Raw genomic sequence first — 18,417 nt, forward strand, 5'->3', positions numbered from 1 at the left:
TCCCACCCCCGCCAAAGGAATTGTCACTCTTTTGATAGAAACTCTGTGACCTGAGAGGGGTTGGGTGGGTAGCACTAGGAACTTGCTAATCCTCCCTCTTAAGTCCTCACTCCTCACATTTCTGATTTGGAAAACTTAAAGTAGTTCCTCTTACAGACAACCAGGGCCAAAGCGAAAATTCTGTATTAGAAATCCTTGTTTACTTTGCAACGTATTGTCTGCATATAAATTAAACACTTATAAACTGGTCACATAGTTAAGAGACCACAAGTCAAACTGATTGTGAAGGCTCCAGGTGATGAATAAGTTCGGTGATAATAAGGGAAATATTCCTAAATGGGTTGATACTGAAGTCAGGCCTTAAAGCAGCATTTCTCAAAATGGAATCTGGTCTCGGAATCACCTTCATACTTGACAAAACGGCAGATTCCCCTGGGTCCTACCCCAGCCTGGCAGATTCAGAATGTCCATATTTAACAAGCGCCCCCAAGAGATTTTCGTGCTCACTTAAGTTTGAGAATCTAAAGGGCGGTCAGACTTAGGTGTGTGAAAAGAAGCCTGACGGGTGTTCTGATGGGTGAAGCACCCAAAGGAAACATACAAAGTCAAAAGGGAAACCGAGATTTACAGAGTATAAGGAGCGTCCCCTTCCGGAGGTGGGAGATTCCCACTGGAGGTCAGGTGAGAGAGGGTTGTTAGGTAGGGAAGGGCCAGTGTATAGAATGCTTTGGCCACCAGTTCAGGGAGGTTGGCCAGTTTTGGGGTAGTTGGTAGACAATGAAGGAACAATGATGTTTTAAGAAAATTATCCTGGCTGGTTGTATAAGATGCACTGAAGATAAAAGAAAATCAAGGAGACCAATAAACAGGTTTTTGAAGAGGATCCAGGTATGAGTAATGAACGCCTGAACTAGAAAAGTGGCACTGGATACGAAGTATAAAGGATGAGTGGGAGAGATGTCATTGCAGGAAGAATCAGTAGGATGTGGTGACTGACTTTTTATTTTTTTTTTCTTTTCTTTTTCTGGAGGATGGGGGCAGGGGGGCTGCCCTCAGGGCCTCTCCTGAACACCCTTCCAGGAACTCCAGTGTCTAGGGCTCATGTTTGCAGGAGAGAACGGGGCCCTGAAGGGCTGGTGACTGACTTTTTAAAAGGGAGGGGCTGTAGAGGGATGTGTGTAAAAGGAAATATTAATAATGCTCAAGGTCTGCAAACAAAAAACTAATAACATGATTTAAAAATTGGCTAAGGAGTTGAATAGATCTTGCTCCCAAGAAGATAGACAAATGGCCAAGAGATATGTGAAAAAAAAAGTTCAATGTCACTGATCATCAGTGAAACATAAATCAAAACCACAATGAGATATCACTTCACACCTCTGAGTATGGCTATTAACAACAACAATAACAACAAAAAAGGTGTTGGCGGTGATGTGGAGAAACTGGAACCCTTGTACACTGTTGGTGGGAATGCAAAATGGTGCAGCCACTATGGAAAACAGAATGGAGTTTCTTCAAAAAATTAAAAATAGAATTATTATATAATTCAACAACCCCACTTCTGGGAATTTATCCAAAAGAATTGAAATCAGAATCTCAAAGGGATATTAGCACTGTCATGTTCATTGCAGCACTATTTACAGTAGCTAAGATAAGGAAGCAACTTACATGTCCTTTAAAAGACAAATAAAGAAAAGTGGTATATATACATACAATGGAATATTATACAGCCATTAAGAGGAGGGAAATTCTGCAATAAGCAGCACCATGGATGAACTTTAAGGACATTATGCTAAGTGAAATACCCAAGTCACAAAAAGACAAGTACTGCATAATTCCACTTACATAAGGTATCTAAAATAGACAAATTTATAGAATCAAATAGTTAAATGAATAATGATTGCTAAGAGCTGAAGGGAGGGGGAAATGGAGAATTACTAATCAACAGACATAATGTTCAGTTAAGCAAGATGAATATATTCTAGAGCTATACTGTGTAACAGTGTACACTTAAAATGTTGTATTTTTTATATTGGATTGAATATTTTAAAACTTTAGAGGCAGATCTCATGTTAAGTGTTCTAACCGCAATACAATAAAAATGTTCAGGTCTGAAGCCTGAGTAAAGGGAAAAATGATTAAGCTAGGGACAGAAATATATTTTTGTGGTGATGCAGTGAGGGATGCTCTGGCAGGACAGCCAATTGAAGGTACCTTTATGGCAGTTAAACAGAACTGATTGGAGATAAAGATATAAATAAAGTTTAGACAAAAAGAAATGTGAAGCCAAGAGCAAATCATTAAAGTAAAAAGCTTAAAGAACAATCGGTTCAGAGACCAAGAATCAAGCCTTAGGAAATATTTACTTAGGGGGCGATGGGATGGAAGGAAACCATGAAAGAAAAAGGTGATCATCAGAAAGGTAGAGGGATGAACAAGAAAGAACAGTGTCACGGAAGCCATGTAAGAAACAAATTTCAAGATAGTGCTCAACTATGTCAAAGCCAATGGAGGTTGAGAAAGGGCCACTGAAAAGGGGCCTGAGACATCAGGAAAGATGAGTAGCCTAGCCTGACCCCCTGTACCTGAGTAACCAACATTTTGGGCTAAATACATTGTGAACCATGCTGAGGTTCTTTCCTCACAGAATGTAAGTAGTAAGCTGTCAAAAGATCCGAGCAGGGCTGTTTTCCCATCATGCTGTTGTTTTCTCTTCCACTCTTGGGAAAAAGCATAGAAAATGGAGGTTATTTTCTGTGCTGTGAAGCTCATGTCCCCTTCATTCCTATCTAAAGGGCAGGCAGGTCAGAAAAGTTACAGGCTAAAAAATTAAAAACATTTGCAAAACTGTAGTTCAATCATAATTCATGAGCAAAAGCAGCAACAAATGGAAGATGCCCAAAGCACTCCAATTCGCTTCCAGCTCAAATGATGTGAGCGGTGTTGTACGACTGGGGATTGTGGGAGTGAGAATGCGGAACCATCTGTTATTTTCTATCTGTCTAGTTATGGTAATACCTAACATTTAACGACATGAGTTTTTCTAACAGCCAGTCTCTTAATCGAGTCCCTGAATTTGACTAATACTGGGTTATCTGAGAAAAATGTAAGAGCTAGCCTTCATTATGTTCACGAGATCCTGGAGTTGTCTATCTGATTGGAAGAATAGTAAATGGACTTCACTTGGAGCATGAGGGACGAGGCTTGAGCTTTTATTAGTGGAGCAAGGTATGGAATCTGTGGCATAATTTTTAATCTTAGCTCCGTAACACTTTTAGAGATAATGAGAAATCTATCTAAGGACGGATTTAGGCAAGTTAGATCATGGTCAAATAAATCGCTTCTTAAGGATCTTTCTCGGAATCATTTAAAAATAAGATTCCAAACGGTTGAAGGAGTTTGAAACTTTGTGTAGGTTTTTAAAAGCAAGAACAGTGCATAAACTACACCTCCCAGGAGGCCACGCGGGCGAGTCTCCACACACGGCTAGTTCTCTTCACCGCGAGGTCAGCTGGGAAATGTAGTGTCCTAAGCAACCCTGCACGTGACGCACGCGGAGGAAGGCGAGAGGGAGCGCGCCGCCTGGGGCGGTAACTGGGTCCAGCTAGTCAAGGTGTGAGCGGCTCTTTCCCCAAAGTTGGTTTGTGCGGTGGAGGGAGGGCCCCATCTTCTCCCCAACCGTAAGATGAGCTGGCCCGGTTCAGACGCTCGCTGGAGCAACTCTGGGGAAGTCCCGGTGGGTGAGGCACCCACCGTGGTGCTTCATCCCATTTCTCGGCAGCGGGGCCGAGACGGGGAGAAGGTGAGAGCAGCCGGGGGCTCGGAACTTGCGCCCTGCGCCCCACCCAGGCTGCGGCCGCGCGGGGAGGAAGCGCGTATAGGTTGAGTGCAAAGTTTCCTTTTTTGCTTTCTCGTCAGAGCAGCCCCAGCGGGCGGTGGGCAGGAATGCCAAACTTCAGTTTGAACGAGGTCTGGAGCCAAAGGGGTTAAAATAAGCGACTCCCCCACTTCCCGCCTTCCTGAAACGTCTGTCCCGCTAGCCATGGGCAGCCGCGATCACCTGTTCAAAGTGCTGGTGGTGGGGGACGCCGCAGTGGGCAAGACGTCGCTGGTGCAGCGATATTCCCAGGACAGCTTCAGCAAACACTACAAGTCCACGGTGGGAGGTGAGACGTCGCTGCGGGGACGGGGTAGACAAGAGGCCGGGACCACGAATTCGAGCTGTGGACTCGAGTCGGGTGGGGGAACGGGGAGTTTAGTGTCCTTGGGTCCTTCCTCGGGTCAGGAAGTAGATGTCTGGGATCCTGAAGGGGGTCATCGCTGGGTGTTGGATTTGCATTCCTCTCTTGGATTTCCCCAGTTAGGTTTTCCCAGCCTGCGCTGACTGCCAGGAAAGAAATAGAGCAAAGGTGTGACCATGCGAATGGGGAAGGGAGGATGAGAAGATGACTAGTTGCTGCCTTTCGCTGGGGAACTGTGAGCTGCAGTCTCCTCCTGCAGCCTAGCCTTCCAAGCGGTCATGGGCAAATCTCTGCGATCAGCAGAGGCAGCAGAAACCCTCCGGGAGGGCCTGGTTAGGTGCCAGCTGGGGCTGTTGTCCTGCCCCTCACGGGAGTTCCAGGCACCTGTTGAGGGAATAGAAGGGTGTTTAACCTGGCCTCAGGGAGCCCAGCTTTGTTTATGGGAGGTGGGAGTGATCGCATGGGAGAGCCACTTGGCCACACGATCAGATGCTTATGAGGGCTGATGAGCTGTGTGTTTTTTGTCCATTGATTGCTTAAATAAAGACAACCTAGGAATTCTTCATAGAATGTGAAATATGCCACTGCTCTGACCTATCTTCCTACCCCCTTTTCTCTCTCCCTGAGGAGGGGAAGAATGAACGGAACACCAAGAGTTAACTAATTTCTTCCCAGGGGTGTGGCCTTTGGACTCAATGTCTTTTCTGAAGGAGAAATGCCTTTTAATTATAAGTTTAGATGGGGAGAGCTGGTGAAGAGGGAGAGTAACAAACATTTATTTATCTCCATTAAAAGAACTTTTTTAAGGTAAAAAAAACTTTACAGTAATGTAAGTTTTGAAAATGTGTGCTGGTGTTCATTATGGAATTTTAAAAAAAATTAACATGCCTTTGCATTGCAATGAAAACATTCTCCTTAAGAACATCCAGCAAAATTAAGGGTTTAAAGTTTCAAAGATTGTTTCCTGACTACTCTGCCCCTGCCCTCCAATAATATGAGGGTCCCTGTTTCATGGATTTGGTTTAATAGTGTCCCATTAATTTTTAGCAATTGCTCTAGCTTTCCTTTAGGAAAGAATATAATAGACTGGCTAATTTTTTTCAGTGTTTATTCTAAATTTCCCCTAGTTTTCATTTCTGTCACAGATGTGGAAAAATATGTTTCCAAACCTTGGAAATGATCCTATTTCGGTCCTTATCAGAAAGCTCTTTCCTCGGCCTTGACTCATGGGCTCTCAGCATCTATAAACACAGCAATAGATTCCAGCACAGCTCTTAAGCATCAGCTTCTTCCTGGGAATCCCTCTGAGACCTTTGCGCTTTATCCCATTCCTGTCCGAGATAATTCCTACTGCCTTATGGAGGGTGTAGCATTTCCCCAAGGGCGTGTTTTTCTCATAGTGTGAGTGGATTAGAAACCAGCAGTAAAATTGAATGTGGAAGATGCGAGTCACCACATTTACCTCATTTCCCCCTTCTACCCCATCATCCCCTCTCTGAGAAAACCCCCTACATCTCCCAGAAACTGTCTAACCTGAGATGAGGAGTAGTTTTCATAATTACTCCCGCCTTCCTATCCCCAGTCTTAGAGACAAGTAGTATCAAATAAATTGGTTTGACAGGAGAGTAAAAGCTGGAGACGCCTTGGGAGAGTGCATGCGTGTGAGCTCATCCCCACACTTAATACATGAACTCAGCTCATCTCAAGTCTGCTGAGGGGTTACAAATAAATAAACAAATAATAAATGAATGGAATTGGAGTTGTGTTCCCCTAGGGTTGTAATTGCATGTTTGATATGAATTTATCTGTGGATTTGTTAACAGTAAATTTTATCCGAGTATATCTTATGTGTATTTCCAGTGGATTTTGCCCTGAAGGTTCTCCAGTGGTCTGACTCGGAGATGGTGCGGCTCCAGCTGTGGGATATTGCAGGTAGGCTGGGAAGACTGGGCAAGAACAAGGGAAGAAATTTTGGTTTGACCAGCAGGCTTTCAGAGAATAAGTGTTCTGCAAAACCAGGTGGGGTTTTTTTGGGAGGGGTGGTTTGAGGGCGAACAGGGTGTATAGCTCAGTGGAAGGGCACGGGCTTAGCATGCAGGAATTCCTGGGTTCAATCCCCAGCACCTCCATACAGAAAAACAAAATAGAACAAAAAAAGTTCTTTTTAAAAAAGAAGTTTTTCTGAAGCTGGAATGATTAAGCTGCTCTGAGGATATATAAGCTGGAGATGTTGTAGATGTTTTTCCCTGAATAAACGTAGAGCAGTCTCTGTGGGTGGAGGGGCTGGCGAGGTGGTGAACCCTCCAGAACTCTCCAGGTGCACGCTCCCACAGCAGGAGGATGGTGTGCTTTCTAGGTTTCCAGCTGACCATGGTGAGAAACAAGAAAATAGAAACAATGATAATAAAAGCTGACCCTTATCTATTTTGTGCCAAGCACTTTTCTAAGCATTTTAGAATCTCTGACCCATTAATCCTCACGGTAACCCTATGGTAAAAGCTACGGCCTTTCCCCCCACTTTACAGATGAGAGATCTGAAGCACTGAAAGCTTGACTTGTCCAAAGTCACATAGATAGTAAATGACAGAGCAGGGATTTGGAATTGGGCCTCTGGGTGCAGGATCTGGGCTCACCCGCTACGCCTCCTGCCCTCTTTCCCACAACGAAGGTGGAAAGGGCAGGGTGTCAGGGAGGGTCCTGAGACTGGTTCTCAGGATGACCTTCTCAAGAACTGTCTGCTGTCTTCCCAGGGCAGGAACGCTTCACCTCTATGACACGACTTTACTATCGGGACGCCTCTGCCTGTGTTATTATGTTTGATGTTACCAACGCCACTACCTTCAGCAACAGCCAGAGATGGAAGCAGGACCTGGACAGCAAGCTCACGCTGCCTAATGGAGAGCCCGTGCCCTGCCTGCTCTTGGCCAACAAGGTATGTGGTTAGTTTTGGAAAATGGCCTCTGGTCTCAATCTGTGGTCAGAGAGTAAGTGTATCTAAGATGCACTCTGATCCTGGGTATCCACCTCCCCTTCTCAAGTTGGCAAAATCTCCTCTGCCTCCTTTCAAGAGATGCTGGGACTCTTTGGGAAGAATGCTGATTGTGGATTTCAGATGGTGCTGTTCTAGCCACTGGGGGAACTGTTTCCAGTCCACAGGTATCCGAGCAACATTCCTTTCCTGAGGAATTTTATGGTATTACCTTTTATTTATTTTCTTTGCCAGTGCGATCTGTCCCCCTGGGCTGTGAGCAGAGACCAGGTTGACCGGTTCAGTAGAGAAAACGGTTTCACAGGCTGGACAGAAACATCAGTCAAGGAGAACAAAAACATTAATGAGGCCATGAGGTGAGTAGCTCATGCTGTTTGGGGGATAGGCACGCAGATTTACCCATCTTGCAATACAGCCTCTTGGACCTTCTTTTCTTGTTTCTGAGCAAGCAGGAACAGACCGAGCCACTGAAATGCCAGCTTCCGAAGGTCAGGGATGATGTCTTCTCTCCTGAGATAACTGGGGACAAATGGGCATTTAAACCATGTGGCTTTACTGAATGCCTTCTGGTGATAAGAAGAGACAGTGTCTGCCATTTCTCCCTTTTCTCCATCCACCTCCTCAGGCTTATTGTTTATTTGCTTTTTAGAGTCCTCATTGAAAAGATGATGAGCAATTCCAGAGAAGATATGTCTTTGTCCACCCAAGGGAACTATATCAACCTGCAAACCAAGCCTTCCTCCAGCTGGGCCTGCTGCTAAGAGCGTTTGGCTTGTTTTCCCTCCCATTTCTACGAGGTCTTTCTCGTCCCTTCGGCTGCCCACCCAGCAGTTTTACCAAGTACATTTCAACTGCCCCCGCCCGACTGTCCAGTAAGGAGGGCCATCATCACTCAGTAAAGACACCTGGGACCCACGTGCATTTCTGCCTCTTGTGCAAGTTGCCTCTCACTTGCTGTGGCCCAGTCAGTGCCTTCTGTACAAGAAAGTTTGTCTCATCCCTCAGTTTGTGATCTGGGATTTCATGGGAAGGATTAGAAGTCAGCAGCTCTGGGGTTTGTTTGTTTTTAAAAGAGGTACTGGGGATCGAACCCAGGACCTCATGCGTGCTAAGCATGTGCTCTACCACTGAGCGCTACCCACCGCCCTGCCACCAGCAGTTATGTTTTAAGGATCATAATTCTCACCTGCCTTTGAGCATATATTTCTGTTTGATGTACATTGATATCTCAGCCTAATAGGCCTTCAGGTTGCAAGGAAAATGAGATCAAAGGTCACTTCCCAAATTCCTTGTAAGTCATTGCTTGGACTTTGAATTTAAACATCTGATTCTCAGATGCAGAAGGAGTGGGACTGGATATCTATGGGTTTGAGGTCACTGGAGGTAAACCAAAAAGTCACTGCATTCTTTTAAGCTTCTGAAGTCATAATTAGCTTTCTCGTCTTGGTTTAAGAATAGTCAGCCTTTTAAACTGTGTATCTTGTGTGATGAGGACATTTCTTTCCCCAAAGAAATTAATTCTCACATTAAGGTTTCCTAGTGTTGCTCTCCCAGTGGGATAGGGGTGGAGTTTGCAGGTTTCTGGGTTGAGGTCTTGCTGCCTAATGCCCTGAAATAGGTCTGTTCCTCGCAGCTCCCAGAGTCTGAATGGAAGAAGAGAGAGAGGTTAGCAGAACAAAATCCTGTGGGGCAACTTGCTTAAGAGCACTTTGGGTAGCTAGCACTTAACAGCCATAGGAAATAAACATTGTGTTTATACCTTTGCCTGGGAGTGGAGAGTAGACAGAACATCATTAGGTAATTTAAGTGCTAAATTGGGTGGAGTTTTTAGTATCAAATCACTTCTAGACAGTTTAATTCGTTAAATTCTCACAGGATGGTGATTTATAACCAACCCAAAGTTATGACTATTCTTAGTGCCCTCAGAGGTATAGAGTTCTTTGAGAGACACTTATTTATATAAGTGTCCTAAGTCTGTGGTTCCCAAACCTGACTGATCAGAACCACCTGGGAAGTTTGTTTAAAATTTAAAAAATAAAATGCTTTAAAATTTCTGTTTCCCAGCCTCAAACCTGCTGAACCAAAATGTCCAGGGGTGAAGCAGGGGAACTTGGTGGTGGTGGTTTTCAAAGCTCCCCAGGTGATTCTGATCAGCTTGGTTTGGAAGCCATTGCTGGAGAACTTGGTAAAGATACAGAGACCCAGGCCTTCTCTGTGGAAATGATCCTGGGCTTCCATAGGCTCTGTTAGCCCTCCAAATGGTTTTGATGCACACCAGACTTTGAAAACCACTGTCCTAAGAGAGAGCAGAGGCCAGACATCAAAAAGAGCCTTCAGTGGCTGGTTGGTTTTTAATGCCAGTTATAAATTTTGCACAGTCTTTTGAGACATTCAGGTTCTTTTTTGTATTACCCTTTCCAAGTAGAGTTTTTATTACAACGACTCTGCAAATAATAGTGGAGTAACAAGTTCTCTGTGAAAAGAAAATTGATTTTATATTCACTGGTTTGAACTCTTGCAAAATCACAAATAAATGGGAAATGCATATTATAGTCATGGTCGTTACTAGCCTTTAGTGTGAGTTTGTTAAAGTGTTACTTTATACTGAGAGTATTGTGAAAATGGAAACTTTATTTTTTAAAATAACTTCTTTAAAAATGAAGGTAAATGTTACTCTGTTTATCTGTAAATTTACTAGTACCGATTGCGCCATTCAAATTCAGTACTTGGTGTAACTCCCCAAATACTGCTTGTTAGTGTGACCATTTTAAAAAACTGAAAATGCTTTCTTTTCCCACTTGCTGACTCAGGATATTCCTGCTTTTTCAAGCATTGCTGGAGGCTGGCCTGCTAGTCCTTCTGGATTTTATCTCCCAATTGGTGAACATTATGGGCCTGAAACTAATTAAAGAAGAAATTGAAATATAACTAATTTCTCTCCATGTCCCCATTCATAAAGAAAAGGGAAAGCAATTAAGATAAAGAAGAAGAAAATATTTACATGATTAGAAGTGTGATTATACTAAAAATAATTAGATCCTATCATTTGGATGCAACCTCTTGGGTAAAATTGTTTGGAACATGGATATCATTGTAACCTTTCCTTAGAAAAATGTCCATATTTGAGACAAGGTGCCCCTCCCATCATTCAACTGGTTTATGGCCAAAAAGGAAACATAAGCACTCCCTGCAGAGTGTTCTGAGAGACCCAAGGAAGGGCGGAGAACAGAGCTGTGGGATGGTGACTGCCCTGGCTTGCTACTTTGAACAGAATAACTGAGTGATCAAGCTGGGAAGGGACCACAGGTCAAGGAAGGCCCCAGCAGTGAGGGATGGTTTGCTCTTTTGCACCACTGATGAGCTGGAACTACTCCAAGATGATTTCCCTAACTCATTTCCTTCGCTATTGCTAAGGAATATTTAGGTTCCTCATTTTTTCCTTTTCTCTCCAGATTTAACTCTTTTCCTTTGGTGGTTTGTCTTCTGTCCTCAGGACACTGTCCCATCTAACATGAGGCTTTTCCTGCCTGTCATCCTTTTGTAGGCAGTGGCCTGCTTTTGACATGATCTAAGGCCATGGTTAGAAGATGGAAAAATCTCCATGGTAGCTATTCCATAAAACCCAGTGATCAGATGCTCAAGGAAACAAACCTATGTCCTTTTCTCCTTCACCCCACTTGGTTTACTCTGTATAGGAAGAGTCCTCAGCTTAATAAGTGAGTCATTTATTAAAGCCAAATAATCCCCCAAAGCTGTGAGTTGGAATAGGTAGGAAGCCACTAGGAAATGTGTGTTGGTAAGAACGCTACATACATTTTTGATTCAGCCATAAATACTAGAGACTTGAGAATATATCTGCATGTGACCTCTGTGGTCCTTAGAAAAACCTGCTTCTCTTTGGCTTTCAAGCATAATCTGAATTCTCTCCAGTTTTATCTGCAGTTTCAGTATAATAATGGTATATCTCTCCCTTAGGGTGCTCTAGGAAAACAGAACTAGTAAGATGTCTGTGTGGGGGGGGTGTTTATATACACATACACAAAGGGATTTATTATAAGAATTTTGCCAGTGTGATTATGAAGGTTGGCAAGCCCAAAACCTGTGGAGCTGATGTCCCAGTTCAACTCCTAAGGCTGGCAGACTGGAAGAGCTGATATTGCAGTTTAGAGGCCACCAGGCAAGAGAATTGTTTCTTACTCAGGCCAGGGTCAACTTTTTGTTCTATTATGGCCTTCAACTGATTGGGTGAGGCCCACCCACATTAGGGAGAACAATCTGCTTTACTCCATGTACTGATTTAAATGTTGATCTCCTCCAAAAACACCCTCACAGAAACACGCAGGGTAATGTTTGACCAAATATCACTCCATGGCCTAGTCAAGTGATGCACAAAATTTACCACTGCATTCATTTAATATTATGTTATGCTGTGGTGGTGCTGTTTTGATACCTTTTCTTAAGATTCTAATTTGATTTACACCCAAAGTCCATCCAATTAGAAACTAACTACATATTAATGGGAGTAAAGAGGAGAAAGCAGATAGGAAAGGAAGATTTTATGATTTATCCTGATATGAGAAGGGCAGTGCAGTAGTCCTGGATGCCAATATCTGATTTGGTACAAACTCTTCCCTCAGATCTGTGAGTTGTGTGTGCTTCTTACACTATCTTGGAAATAAGAAAGCAAATATTTCTTCCTACTTTATGTTTGAGGGAACAAGTATCTCAAAATTTGACTGACTGAAAAGCAGCCGGTTGAATTTGTAATAAAGCCAAGACATAACTGCAAATCTTCTAATTTCCCCATCTCCATTCTGTCATTTACTTTCTGGGAAGCATCTGACCTGAAAAACCTATTTTAGAAAACTAAGCCCAGACATTTAGAGAAACAGAACTGTCCCCTTCTGGGTTTGAAACTCTTGGTCTGTGTTACATAGATTTTGAGACCATGTTCACGTGTGGAATAAAGACATGGGTAATTAAATTTGGGACCAAATTATGTGTGACTTGAATAGCATGCAGTGCAGCTATGTCCTGAGATGTTTGACATGTTCCACTTACTAAGATATGCCACCCAAATGCAATGAGTGTCTTTTAATTTTGATTATCCGCTTTCTTGTTTGCAAGTACAGAGATTTTTTTAAACCTATTTTTTATTCTTATCCATTATAGTTTATTACAAGATACTGAATATAGTTCCTGTGCTGTGCAGTAGGACCTTGTTTATTTTATATATATAAGTACAGGGATTTTAACAGTCATTCCATTTTCAACTGTTGCTGCCAGTAGTAACATCTGAGTGTTTTTGGAAGCCAAGTACATATTCTTCTAAGCATTTCACATGGATTTATTTTTATTTTCATGATGACCCTATGATTCTACATTATATAGAGACTTAAGGCACAAAAATTAAGACTTTGCTCAAGGTTAGACAGCTAGTGAGTGGCAAACTGACTTTTAACCTTAAGCAGGATGACTCCAGAAACTCCCTTTACTACATACAATACACTGCCTCCCATTTTGTATGTGTGTGTTTTGGTGGTGGCATCCTTAAAGTTTCCCCACATAATAAACTTTCTGTATGGTGAAAATAAAGAGTAATTTATTAAATGGGCATACAGGTTTTCAAATACTTTTATAATGAAAAATTTCAATCTATTCATTAAGGAAAATGGAGAAAAGAAGGAAAATCCAAACCACCTATAGCCCCACACCCCAAACAGAACCTATTTACATTTTGATAAATTTGTGTTCAGTTCACTTTTTTAACTTTTTTTTTTTTAATGGAGGTACTGGGGATTGAACCCAGGACCTCCTGCACGCCAGGCATGTGCTCTACCACTGAGCTATATCCTCTCCCATCAATTCATTTTTTAATGCATGGATTTTTTTCATATAATTGTATTCACATTTCAATCATTTTTGATTACATACCTTTTATGTATCCAGTTTACAGTGGGGGGTATAAAGATCTATGCCATAGAAGTCCAAAGAAGGAGGTCAAAAAAGATTTCTTAAAGGGAAGTGAGACATGAGATGGATATAAATCAAGAAAGAAGTGGGAAAGGATTTCAGGTTGGGAGAAAAGGAGGTTTAGAATTTTTTACACAGGTTTAGGAAGTAGCCATGACCAAAGGGCTCCTGTTGTACAGCAGTGGGAAATAAGGTTAGAACGAGCATGGACAGGTTGTATACGTCATTAATTTAACCAGTAGTGACATACTTACCATGTACCAGGTACTTAATTAGATGCATGGGATGAAGGCCTGGGGAAGAGAAGGTTTCTGTCCAGGAAGGGCGGTCCAGAACGGGGCCAGAATGTAAAAGGACAGCATCTCGCTGCAGGAGGCTACTTCTTGCAGTGATGGAGGACAAGGAGGAAGATCAGGAAAAGCCTCATGGAAGAGAGGGCAGTCCAGCTGGAGGAGAGCTGCCAGCTGGAGAACAAGAAGAGACGCAATTTTAGACAGAATAAAGTGAATAAAGGTATGAGGCCATGCAATAAACAGCAGAGCTTGCTTGAAGGACAGTGGATGTTTATTACAGCTGAAGCTGTGCAGGGTTGGGGAGGAAGAAGGGGACTGGGAGAAAATGAGGTTGGAGATAGAGCCAAACAAGGAGAGCTCCATAGGCCATGCCAAGGCATTGAACTTCACCTTGTAGTGGAGAACTGTTAAGGGTTTAATTGCTTTTTTAGTATTTTTTTCTTATTGAAAAATACATAAACATTATTAGTTTTGTTTAATGGCTTAAAACAACAGAAATTTATTTTAGAATTCTAGAGATCTAAAATGGGTCACAGTGGGCTAAAAGTAAGTTGTTGGCAGGGTCGCATTCCTTTCTAGAGGCTACAGGGAAGAATCATTTTCTTACCTTTTCTGTCTTCTCGAGGCCATCCACGTTCCTTGGCCCATGGTCCCTTTCTTCTGTCTTCAGAGCCAGCAAAGGCTGGTCAAGTCATTCTCACATCTTGTCTTTCTGACCTTTCCTGTCCCCATCTGCCACTTTTTAAGGACCCTTGTGATTACATGAGGTCCACCCAGATAATCCAAGTTAATTTCACATTAAGATCAGCTGATTAGCAACCCAATTCTCCTCCCCACATTCACAGGTTCCAGAGATTAGGTCATGCACCTTTTTTCAGGGACCGTTATTGTGCCTACCACAGATGGGAAAACTGAGGAATAGTGGGTTAAAGAACTTGTCTGGGGGTCACACAACTAGCTGGTAGTAGAGCCAAGAATAAACATTATTTTTAAGATTCAAACGATGCAGATATTTTGTTAGAAGGAGATAGAAGTCTTTCGTAACCTGACTTCTGAAGACAACCTGATTAGGAGTTTGAATATTCTTCCAGGTTTTTCTCCACATATGCAGTCTCAACTATACCACCACTTCCCCTTAAAAAAGAAGAAAGGCTCATATGAGGCTTTCCGCAACTTGCTTTTTTTCTTTTTAATGTATCTTGGCCATCTCCCCATGTAAGAACATACAGTTCTACCTCATTCCTTTTCATTGCTGCATAGGATTGTTTAGATGTATTACGATTTACATGACCAGTTATCTACTAATGGATGTTTGGGTTCTTTCTTTTTACTCTCTCACAAATAATGCCACAAACTAACATCTTTATATATTTTTAAACTTACATGAAATCTTCTTTAGGAGCTCCTAAAAGTGAGTCAAAGAGTATACACAGTTTAAATTTAAATATAGTGCCAAATTTTCCTCCAAAATGTTGATACCAACATATACTCCCACCAAAAGGATCTCAGGGGCTAGTTTTTACCTATATCCCCTTAACAAGACTATATTCAACTTCTACCAACCTGAGAAGTAAAAAAACAAAATAAAAAAACGTTTGTTTTTTTTTTTTGTCATGGGTGAGCGTATATTGGAATGTATTCGTCATTTGTTTTGTTAGTCACCTGTTTGTATCCTGTGTCTGTTTTTATTTTGTTGTCTTTTTCTTAGTGCTTTTGTAAACGCTCTTTGTATTTTAAGGATATTAACCTTTTGTCATACATATGGCAAATGTTTTCCCCAGTTCATGGAGAGATTTTAAGCAGAGTAATATTAGATTTGTGCTTAAGAAATCTCTCTGGTAGTAGCTTAAATGCTAATATAAAGCATTCATACTTTATTATGGGAGCTATAAGGATGTATTGAAAATTTGAGTATAGAAATGACATGAACGCTGTGCTTTGTCTGTTACATCTACCACAGATTACAAAAAAAGAAGAGAAGGGAGAAACAGTAGTTTAAGCATGAATGATTAGCAATGGAAATGGCGAGTGAAAAGTGAATTTGAGACAAGCAGTGAAGAGAGAATCAAGAGGTTTCCACTAAGAGTGAGATGTCAGGACAGAGTCAGTAGCACCAACGATTTGAGCTTCGGTGATTAAGGATGCCGCTGACAGAAATAGAGGAGTCAGGAGGAGAATGTGAGTAGGGGGGATAATTGGTTTGGCAGAGATAAATTGAGCTTGTGGATATCCAAGTGGAAATGTGTGTTAGGCAGTCAGGATACTGGGCTGGAACTCAGAGAGAGGCAGAGAGGCTGGCAGTAGTTGGTGGAATCATGCCCACACTGGGTGTGCTTGGAATAGATCAGTTCTCCTTGGAACGGATAGGAGATAGTGGAGAAAGAGCGACAACACCTTGGACGTTCACGGTGGTGAAGGATGACTGTCATCACTTCTCATCGCCACCTTTTCTCCATCTGTAAGCTGTGGGCAGCCTTTGTTAACTCTGTTCCCAGGGCTCAAGGTTTGTTGTATTCTGTTGGAGGAATAAACCAGCTGTTGGATTTGGGATTTTTCTTTCAGCGAAGACAGTATGAGTCATTCTATCTCCCACAGTGCTTCACAGTGTACAAACTGCTTTCACAAGGGAGCCCTTTTTGTTATTGTTGTTTTGCCAATCTTATGAAGTAGGTAAGGACCAATAATAATTATTCCTATTGTACAGATGAAGAAGCAGAGGCACAGGAGTTTAAAATTTGCTGAAGGTCACCGAGGTAGTAAATCATGGTGCTCAGGGCCTATATTCTTGATTACAATTTCAGTGCTTGAGGCCTCCCCTTTCAGCAATGTTCACTTAACAGTATTTGTTAGTGGTTTAGATGGATAAGTCCTCAAAGTTACAAGGGTAAATTTTCTATGGATTTTACTAGTGTTGAGCAGAACAACAAGTATTAGTCTATTGGGTTTTTCTTCCCTTCAATTTAAACTGGATGTCAAGATTTACATCCTTTTTGTTTTAGTAGCAGAAGTCCCCCTAAACTTACCTCTTAATATTCTTAAAAGTAGAGAGGAAGATGGAAGTCTGGAGCAGAAGAAATATACACTTGAGAAATTAATTAAATTTAAATTGACTTTGGGTCCAGTCAATGTGACCTGAGGCAAGGGATCATCCTCCTTAACCATGAACCTATCTCCAAGCCAGTTATTTGGCCTCTGGGGTTGCAGAAGAACTAACCAGACATATGGCTCTTCTGTCCCATCCTTTCTTCTGAGTGTTGTGATAGGTCAGAGAGTCAGCAGGTTGGAGGCAGAAGATTAAAAAAAAAAAAGTCCAGAGAATCTGTCTGTAAATTCCTGGCAGGGTCTTCAAAGACAGATGCCTTTCCTAACTATGTAAAGTGATAGATGGGTTAATTACCTTGATCACAGTAGTCATTTCACTAAGTATATGTGTATCAAATCATCACATTGTACACTTTAAATTCATACAATTTTATTTGTCAATTATACCTCAATAAACCTAGAAGGGAAAAAAAAAAAGGACAGTACCTTTCTGAGTTCCTGTGGTCAGTAGAAGCAGTGTCTATGTTTAGATCTGGTTGGCTGTCTTTCATGAGGACAGAGAACTGTGAGTGTCCAGCACAGAGTAAGTGCTCAGAATTTTTTACAATGCTCCCAGCTACTATAACATAGCCTTGAAGGAAAAGGGTCTTTGTTAGGGGAAGAGTCATGAGTCCCAGCCACCCAGCATCACCACTTCTTATCATCTTTAACATCTGCAGAGGGGAAGGAAAAGTCTACTTTTCAAAATATAACTAAAATCATAGGGGAAATTAAGCATTGGGTTTAAAAGACCATTAAATCTCATTTCCAGGGAAAAGGAATAATTGTCTTTCCATCTCTTGAGCTTTTTTTGCTTTCATAATTTCTCACAGTTTTATTACATATATTATCCCTTCAAAGTTAACCGATGGTACTTCTCAGATCTAACTTAGTGTATGATCAGTGTCTTTCTTCGGCTTCCTACAAACTAGTTGTGGTTGAACAGGAGACCAGGGCAGATTTGGGGGGAATGCACTGAAGGGAACTGAGTTGGAGATTGTATTCCAGGTCCTCTTGACAGCCAGGGAGACAGTGCTAGGGTTCTTGTTGGCATAATTTTGTACTTGTCCACTAAAAAGTAAATTCGAAGTTCAAGTCTTAAGTTACTTCCTTCCTGAGAGACAGTGTTTGTTGAAATACCAAATGCATAAACAATTTGTTCCCTTCAATTTAAACTGGATGTCAAGATATACATCCTTTTTGTTTCAGTAGCAGAAATCACCCTAAATGGAGGGAAAATGTTAGCTGAAGCTGAGGTGAGGAGAGAGAGAGGATATGACCCTCACCTTGGAAGAGGAAAAGCCTTCATGCAGTGGCCATCTGAATACTGGCCTTGAAGTAAACTATAGTGCCAAGGTCTGGAAGATCTGCTCTGAACTTTCCACCTGTCTGGACATGTAGACTCTGGCCAGTTCCTTTCATTACTTAATAAATGAGTAACAAGGATTCCTCTATCTCGTCTCACAATAAAAATAATGGTACTTGCTAAAATAATAGCAACCTGACCTAATAAAACAGCCTCCAATAAAGTCACTGGTGATCACTACTCACTACACCAGTCTCTGCACTGGCATTTTGACAATAATATGGATGACAGTACATTTAGTCAAAACATACTTGGATACCCATTAGGATGACTACTATCAAAAAAACAAAATAAGTGTTGGCAAGATGTGGAGAAACTGGAACCCCTTTGCACTGTTGGTAGGAATGTTAAATGGTGCACCTGCTGTGGAAAATAGTATGGAGATTCTTCAAAAGATTTAAAATAGAATTACTATATGATCTAGCAATTCCACTTCTGAGTACATACCCTAGAGAACTGAAAACAGGCTTGAAG

The 18,417-nt window shown here is 41.8% G+C and overlaps 1 protein-coding gene across 5 annotated transcripts; it reads left to right on the forward strand.

Annotated features, from left to right (window-relative positions):
* Nucleotides 1-3,518: 3,518 nt before the first annotated feature.
* On the forward strand, nucleotides 3,519-8,579 carry RAB29 (RAB29, member RAS oncogene family). 5 transcript variants are annotated; one of them, XM_006215476.4, is made up of 6 exons: nucleotides 3,519-3,613; nucleotides 3,924-4,166; nucleotides 6,102-6,173; nucleotides 6,992-7,173; nucleotides 7,465-7,586; nucleotides 7,880-8,579. In XM_006215476.4, exons 2-6 carry the CDS (start codon nucleotides 4,043-4,045, stop codon nucleotides 7,989-7,991), a joined length of 612 nt encoding a protein of 203 aa, XP_006215538.1. In that variant the 5' UTR covers nucleotides 3,519-3,613; nucleotides 3,924-4,042; the 3' UTR covers nucleotides 7,992-8,579. The 5 variants fall into 5 exon arrangements, with proteins under 5 accessions (XP_006215538.1, XP_015104415.1, XP_072804450.1 ...); XM_015248929.3 differs by having other exon boundaries at nucleotides 3,534-3,613; nucleotides 3,919-4,166; XM_072948347.1 differs by lacking the exon at nucleotides 3,519-3,613 and adding an exon at nucleotides 3,627-3,802 and having other exon boundaries at nucleotides 3,919-4,166.
* Nucleotides 8,580-18,417: the final 9,838 nt, after the last annotated feature.

This window comes from Vicugna pacos, chromosome 23, assembly GCF_048564905.1.
Source record: "Vicugna pacos chromosome 23, VicPac4, whole genome shotgun sequence".
NCBI classification, from domain to species: domain Eukaryota; kingdom Metazoa; phylum Chordata; class Mammalia; order Artiodactyla; family Camelidae; genus Vicugna; species Vicugna pacos.

Bases quoted from the DNA above. Each gene is read 5' to 3' on its own strand.
- RAB29 (XM_006215476.4), top strand. From the start codon at position 4,043: ATGGGCAGCCGCGATCACCTGTTCAAAGTGCTGGTGGTGGGGGACGCC. The intron at 4,167-6,101 runs GTGAGACGTCGC...GTGTATTTCCAG, and splicing joins CTACAAGTCCACGGTGGGAG to TGGATTTTGCCCTGAAGGTT. The intron at 7,174-7,464 runs GTATGTGGTTAG...TTTCTTTGCCAG, and splicing joins GCCTGCTCTTGGCCAACAAG to TGCGATCTGTCCCCCTGGGC.